Source organism: Triticum aestivum, chromosome 4D (genome assembly GCF_018294505.1).
Source record: "Triticum aestivum cultivar Chinese Spring chromosome 4D, IWGSC CS RefSeq v2.1, whole genome shotgun sequence".
Classification (NCBI taxonomy): Eukaryota; Viridiplantae; Streptophyta; class Magnoliopsida; order Poales; family Poaceae; genus Triticum; species Triticum aestivum.
In genome coordinates, this window is record NC_057805.1 from 133,176,131 (window position 1) to 133,184,087 (window position 7,957).

Consider the following 7,957-nt stretch of genomic DNA (forward strand, 5'->3'; position numbering starts at 1 on the left):
TTGCTGGCGTCTTGAAATGGGTCAGATCAAAAGAAAACTTTCAAATATGGATTAAATTATGCTAAACTTTGACAAATGGATCAGAACAGTGAAAAAGTCCGCGAGGGGGCGCCGAGAGAGAGTGACTCGAGAGAATGGGACGGCACATCACAGCACGTATAGCTAGGGAGCGTGTCCGTTTCGTTTCCCGGTGCACGCACGCACTGCACTGGCACACTACGCTCGGCTCTCTATCCCGTCCTCTCCTCTCCTCTTCACGGCGTAACCGCATGCAGCCCTACTTTTTCCATCTTAATTTCGACGCCATCGTCATTATCGTCTCCTCCCCTGCGCGCTGCGTCCCTTCTCCAATTTGTCTTCATCTGCAACCCAGTTTTTTTTTTCCAACCACGCCTGTGCAATACTGCTGTTATGTTACACAAAAGATGGTGCAGGGTACGAGCAAAAGATGAAAAATGGCTCCCCTCTTCTTGTTTCTTAAAAAACATAGAGATGCAAAACAGACGCACACCATCACCATGGATGCAGTAAAGAAAAAGAAGCGACACGACGCAGCAACTAGCAAGTGCAACCATACGTAGTACTAAAGGACAGGTCAGCAGACGCACGTGAGGACTTGTGTGGTGTTCATTGCGCAACAACCATCAACAGTACAAACCAGCTCAACACGCCTTGCCTTGGATCCTTTCCCTTCTTTCTGCTCCCAGCTTCCCCCTCTATACTTTATATTTTGATTATATTTTTTCTTTCTGGCTGGAGTAATTTTATTTTTGGGCTTCACAGAACCGAGTTTGTATACATTTTCCCTGGTTATTGATAATAAAACGGGAAAACTTGATACTAATACCGGATTTTACTAGCGCAACTGATCGATTCGTCCTAGTATAAAAACCATCAGCCTTTGTGAACTTGCCAAATTTTTTATTTTGAGCGGTGTGAACTTGGCCAAATGGGTTTTTGTTTTGCCACCTCCTTTTGGACCCAACTTTTTATAATCTCAGAGCCCAGATCACGGACTAGCCCAGCTGAAGATATCAAACTAATTTCGGGCGCCCTTATGTCTCGGGGGATGCGCTCGCGGGGCGAGCCCCAGACGGGCCGGCCCAGCCGCGCACTCGCCACCGCCTGATTTTTTTTTCTGTTTTTCTGTTCTTATTTCTTTTAGTTTTGTACTTTTCTTTATACTTCAAAATATTCTACCTATATCTATATGTATGTATATATATTTTATAAAAACAGTTTCAAAACACACATTTGGAAAAAATGTTGAATAAGTATTAAAAATGTTGAACAAAATTTAAAAAATGTTCAGAAAGTGTTTGAAAATGTTGAATAACTATTAAAAATATTGAATAGGTATTAAATTTTTTTGAACGAGTATACGAAAAATGTTGAACAAGAAATTGAAAAATGTTAAACAAGTATTTGGAAGTATGAATAAGTATTAAAAATGTTGAACAAGTATTTGAAAAATGTTGAATAAATATTAAAAACTGTTGAACAAGAATTTTAAAAATATTGAGCAAGTGTTTGAAATGTTGAATAATTATTAAAAATATTGAGCAAGTATTTGAAAAATATTGAATAGATATTAAAAAATATTGAACGAGTATATAAAAAATATTGAACAAGTATTTGAAAATGTGAATAAGTATTAAAAATGTTGAACAAATATTTGAAAAAATGTTGACTAACTATTAAAATGTTGAACAAGTATTTAAAAAAATATCAAAATAACGTCTGGACAATGTTGAACGTGTATACAACAAGTGTTGATCACTTGTTAATTTTTTTGACATGTACAAAAAAAGAAAAAACCCGAAGAAAGCATTGAAAACCAAAGAAACAAATGAAAAAAGAATAAAAAATAAAAAAGGAGAAGAAAAAGGAAAAAGAGCAAAAAAGCGAAAAAAAAGAAAACCCCAATAGCACAGAAGAATATGAAGAAAGAAAAGAAAGAAGGGGAAAAAGAAAAACAGAAAATACAGAAAAACCTGAAAAACCAATGAAAACCGGCTCTTTATGCCTCGAGTAGGGCGCGCCCAGTACTTTAACTCTAACTCGGCGTGAGCCTAGTGGCTAGGAGCTCCGTGCAACACGCTGTAGACCGAATCCCAGGATTGCCCATTTTCCTTGCGTTTTTCTTGGCCGCTGCTAGGTGTCAGCCGATTTATTTTAGGCAAACTTAAACCGTCTCTAGAATCGTCCGATTCAGTCGCACCCAGCCGCAGGATCCGGCAGCTCCCATGCCAGCACACACACAGCGCTAGCCCACGGCAGCACCGCGCATCACCGATGGCGCCCCCGCGGCGCTCCATTGCAGCCTCGGCGGCGCTTTGATGCAACCCCGGCGAAGCTTCAATGCCAGCACTGACGGCCTCCGGTGAGCTCCATTGCAACCCGACGGAGCTCCAGCGCAGCAACGACGCTCCGGCGAAGCTTCAATGCCAGCACTGACGGCCTCCGGTGAGCTCCATTGCAACCCGACGGAGCTCCAGCGCAGCAACGACGCTCCGGCGAAGCTCCATTGAAACTCCGGCAGAGCTCCAGTGCAGCACCGACGGCGTCCGACGTAGCTCCATTGCAACTCCGGCGAAGCTCCAATGCAGCGCCGGCCGTGCTTCCGGCGGCCCGGCGTTGTTCCATTGCAACACCAACGGTGCTCCCAACAAGCTCCAAGCAACATCACCGGAGTTGCACCCCCCCGGTAACATCGCCGGAGTTTGCAGCGCCCCCCGTCGGCCACTCTCCGCGGTCACCGTCGCAGCGCGACGCGCTCCATTGCAGCTCAGGGAGCCACGCACGTTGCTTAAACCGCAGCTCCGAAGGCCATGTGCAGATGCGCCCCGTTGCAGCAGCAATAGCTCCGACGGCCATGACGGGCGGTGGCACGCGTCGAAGTTTCCCTCGATACATGACAGCAGCAGTCGTCGCAGCAGAGCATCGTCGCCTGCAGCAGCAACGCTCCGTCGCTCCGGTGGTGAGAGGGAGCAGGAAGAGAAGGGAGCTCTGTGCAGAGAGTAGAGCAAATCACGGTCATGGAGTGGCAAACATGAGAGAGCGATAGAGAGAGGAGGGATCCGTAGGAGGGGATGCACTGGCGTGAAGAAGACGACCCGAGCGAGAAAAATGTGTGGCTATGGCTTCCCCTGCGTGGGATAAGGCCGAGATGGGGAGCGGCACGCTGGGCCCAGCCAGGACGCGTGTCAATCGCTGGACGAGGCTTACGTCTCGTTGTAATCATCCGGTTTAAAACAATGGTTTTCCGTTTTTCTTTCACTGCGCGCGCGTAACGGGCCGGCCCGACAATGTAGTCGCTTAATGCGAGAAATAGACGCCGCGACCAATTTCTGCCAAAAATTATTCTCAAAAAAAATTCTGCCAAAAATTAAGCCAAAGGAGACGGCGCGCGCCCGCACCCGCAGGCCGCAGCTCTTTCCCGCGTCCCCCCCCTCACCGACGTTAGGGTTTCGATCCGTGCCGGCGTCCGCGGGAGGCGGAGGCGTGCTTGCCAGCCGGAGATGGAGGAGCCTCACTGGGAGAGGGAGCGTCTCCTGGACCTGGCCGTCGACTACGGCTTCGACCGCGACTTCGCCGTAGCCGCCCTCTCCCGCCTCGTCCACCTCTACGGTACGGCCGCCTTACGCCCACCTCCCCCCCTCCCCGCGTGCTCTAACGGCGGATTGGCTGCGGCTGGTTTTGTTTTCATGGGACGAGCTCCTGATTTGATTGAAACGAGGAGTTAAAATGTAGTAGGAATTGTAGGGGAGAGACGCCCGGCCCAATTAAGACCATTTCATTTTGGGGGTGGTTTGCTTGGGTGTGCTGCTAGGATCAATGCCGCTTATGCATTATGAACACATCAGCTTGTTATTTGCGCATGAAAAACTTGGTTCATGATAGAGAGAGGACCAGTTATCATGAATTATGGAAAATGTATTACCTGTTCTATTGGTTTCGCACGTGTTGACAGTACTGCATTTTGATCACAATGAGCAGTCATTTTGAGTATTTGGGTAGGTAGGTTTGCGATATGGAAGGTGTTGAATCAAATCATTTCTTCTTAAGTGTACATATATGTTCTGTTTTGACCATTTTAGTGAGCCAGTGTTTGGGTGTTTTTTCTCCCTGTCAAGAAATTGGTGTACTTCTCCTAATAGAATGAGCAAAGGTCCTGGCCTGCATTCGACAGAATAAAGATATGTTTGGTACTCCTGCCCATCTTCACAACATAATTCAGTGAAACCTGCTCAGTATGCTGACTTAGACGTTTAGTTTTCGGCAGCATTTTATATTGAATTATCAAGTGACTAGTGCTGAGGTTTCTGATGCTTTTGGATAAACTGTACCATCCATAGTTAACACATTATGCTTTGCTTTTGCTTCAGTGTAGTTTTGGGTTCACATCTTGCTGGTTGATACTATGTATGGGCGATAATTTATTGTTCTGGCACAGGAGAGGATGGCCAAGATTTCATTACTGTGGAGAACTGTGGCGATGATTTTATTGCTGCATTGGCTGATGCAACACAACTTACTGATGACTGGGATGATCTGAATGCAATAGAGACTGAAGCTTGTGGCAATTTGAATGAAATGATGAGGAAGGGTGTAAATGATGAAAAAGGAGGAGTTGTTCTGGATACCCCTTTGTTCAAAAGGGCAGACTCCTCCAGTCAACATAATCCGAAAGGTTTAAAAACATCGAGCTTTTCCTCTGATGATTCAGATTTTGACATATTTGATGAAACAAACACCCACCGTGATAATAACGTGGGTACCCAGAAGAAGCCACAAACAAGAAACTCTAAAGCTCAGACAAGAAGCTCAACAAAATCTACTGTAAGCCAACTCCTGATTTCTCCCATTACTGGTCTTTTCCATCTCCATTTCTATTGTGCACATGATGGATATGTACTTGTGAAAATACTGTAACATAAGTTGACTGAGCCTGCACACATATGGATACAGTAAACATACTATTATTATCTCCACAAAAGTAGAGAGAGTTTTGCTTTTCCAACCCTGCTGCTAATCTTATAGGCATTGTTCTTTGTGTTTCGAAATTATGTTTTGAAGGTGAACAAAGGAACCAAGAGATATGAATCAACAACTCCAACTTCAAATAGAGAGGGACAGCCAAATGCATGTCTTTTGAAGAGAGAAATTTTGAGTTATGAGCAGCTTTCTTCTCTAGATGACATCAATTTGGCCAATGCTGTCATCTTTGGCAACAAAAGTTTTAGGCCCCTGCAGTATGAAGCTTGTAGTGCTGCACTGGACAATAAAGACTGTTTTATACTTATGCCAACAGGTGGTGGCAAAAGCTTGTGTTATCAGGTAACTAAATTCTGCCTTGTTCAGCATTCTTATTTTAATCTTGTTTGTTTTGCGAGATTTGAAAACTTCATTTGTATTATCACCTTTGCAGCTCCCTGCAACATTGCACCCAGGTGTTACTGTTGTTGTGTGTCCATTGCTGTCACTTATTCAGGATCAGGTGGTTGCTTTAACCTTCAAGTTTGGGATACAAGCAGCATTCTTGAATTCTCAGCAAACTTCTGCACAGGCATCTGCAGTTATCCAAGAGCTTAGGTAAACACTATTGCGTAGTTCATTCGATCTCTAGTTTACATTATCACATGATTTTCTTTCCTATGTCCCCTCCAGTGTAAGAAATGATCTGCCATTTGTTTTGTAACTTAAGTTTTCATCTCGTTGCAGAAATGGCACACCTTCTTTCAAACTTCTGTATGTCACACCTGAAAGAATGGCTGGAAATTATTCCTTCATGGAGATCCTCAAAGGCTTACACCAGAGGGTATATATTATGTTGTTGAAATGCTAGTACTTCCGAGATCAGTACTTCTATTATTTGGCCCGAGAGGATATGCTAACCTGGACTTTTTGATAGGGATTGCTAGCAAGGTTTGTGATTGATGAAGCACACTGTGTAAGGTAATGCTTAAATCAAACCTTTGTCATATTCTTCCAGAGGCAGTTTTTTTTTCCTGACATATTGCTGATTTCTATTTCTATCCAAGTCAATGGGGACATGACTTCCGTCCAGATTACCGAGGCCTAGGATGCCTCAAACAGCACTTCCCTAGAGTCCCAATCATGGCTCTAACTGCAACAGCAACTGAAGCTGTCCGTAAGGTACTAAAGCACTCCCTTCCTGTTCCCACACTACAGCTTGGAACACCAATTATTAGCTATAATTTTTATATGGAATTTGCAGGACGTCCTCAGTACCTTGAGGATCCCAAACGCTTTGGTACTTAAGAGGAGCTTTGACAGACACAACCTCAACTACATGGTGATTGGCAAGACGAGAACTCCCCAGATGCAGCTGGGTGAGCTCCTGAAAGAGCGTTTCATGAACATGTCTGGCATTGTGTACTGCCTCTCGAAGAATGAATGTGCGGATACTGCCAAGTTCTTGAGGGAGAAGTACAAGATAAAATGTGCGCATTACCATGCTGGCTTGGCGGCCCGTCAGCGAAGCAGCGTCCAAGAGAAGTGGCACAGAGGAGAGGTCAAAGTTATTTGTGCTACAATAGCCTTCGGCATGGGGATTGACAAGCCTGATGTGGTACGTATTCTCAGTCAATGTTTTTATTTTGAATACCTGTGCACATTGTTTGCTAACTGCAACCTTTCAATCTGACACCACTCAGCGCTTTGTTGTCCACAACACGCTGTCGAAATCGATAGAAAGCTACTATCAGGAGTCTGGGCGGGCTGGAAGAGACGGCCTTCCAGCGCATTGTGTGGTGTTATATCAGAAGAAAGACTTCAGCCGCATCGTGTGCATGCTGAGGAGTGCGGATAACTTCAAGAGTGAAACCTTCAAGGTTGCAATGGACCAAGCAAAGAAAATGCAGGGGTATTGCGAGCTGAAGGTAAATAAAAATCTCTGGCTAACTAAAAGTGTAGAGCAAGGTGGTTGAAAAATCATCAGCAATCAATTTATGAACAATGCTCATTTCTTTCCAGACTGAGTGTCGCAGGCAGACTCTTCTGGGTCACTTTGGCGAACAGTTCAACAGTCAAAGGTGTAAAGTTGGCCCTAGCCCCTGTGACATCTGTCTGAAGGAAGCTTCATGAGGGCACTAAGAAAGTGTTGGTCTTAACTCCATGATGGCTTGCTACTTAGAAGCTGTGTTCCTACAGAACCAGTACAAGCTTTGTGATGGTGATGCACACCGTCACTGTACTTGATGTTCAGGCTTTACGATGGATGCAGAGGACGGGAGGGGGTTATGTTGCACATATTATAGCTCTTCCCTGCATATATAAGCGCGTAACCCTTTTATGTTTCTCCTCTCGGTTCCTCGAAGTCTTGTTATAATCATATCAAGATGTTAAGAGCTGATTAAGCCTACATTCTTACCATAACAATAGAGGTGTCTTTTTTTACTCTTATTCTAGTGGCTTCAAAGTATCAACATCGGGTATTTTCTTAAGCCCACACAATGGAATCCTGTGGTCTCCACTAACATGCAAACAAACGACTGAAGTTTTTGGATGGTCAATATTTGGCGATCGTTTGCCGCAGCGGGAGAGAGCTTCGCTGCCACCGCTCGATCTCGTTCCTTTTGCCACCTCCTCCACAACGGAGAGCAGATCCGTAGCCCTCTCACCATCCTCTCTCCTTCCCACCCTGACCCCCGTGTCACCCCCATTCGGGCAACTCGGGTGGTGCCGCAACCCTAGCCGCAAGGGGCGTTACCTCCTTCCCTTTGTCACCGCCAGGGGACGTTGCTTTGTCACCGCTAGGGGACGTTGCCGGGCTAAGCCCGGGGGCTGACGGCGGTGGCGGGGGTCTTCCTCTCTCCCGCGACATGGGAGTGGTGTGAGGCCCCTTGGCATGAAGAGGCGCGACCGTTTGGGTCTTGGCAGCGCGGTCGCCAGCCCTGCTTCGGGCGGCGGCCATGTGGCCTTGGATCGGCGG

The 7,957-nt window shown here is 45.8% G+C and overlaps 1 protein-coding gene across 1 annotated transcript; it reads left to right on the forward strand.

Moving 5' to 3' along the window:
- Positions 1–3,302: 3,302 nt before the first annotated feature.
- LOC123096845 (ATP-dependent DNA helicase Q-like 1) lies at positions 3,303–7,428 on the forward strand. The gene is made up of 10 exons (XM_044518616.1): positions 3,303–3,630; positions 4,457–4,842; positions 5,080–5,340; positions 5,432–5,595; positions 5,725–5,821; positions 5,915–5,958; positions 6,045–6,159; positions 6,242–6,595; positions 6,681–6,905; positions 7,000–7,428. The coding sequence occupies exons 1-10, from the start codon at positions 3,522–3,524 to the stop codon at positions 7,108–7,110; spliced, it is 1,866 nt and encodes a 621-aa protein (XP_044374551.1). The 5' UTR covers positions 3,303–3,521; the 3' UTR covers positions 7,111–7,428.
- Positions 7,429–7,957: the final 529 nt, after the last annotated feature.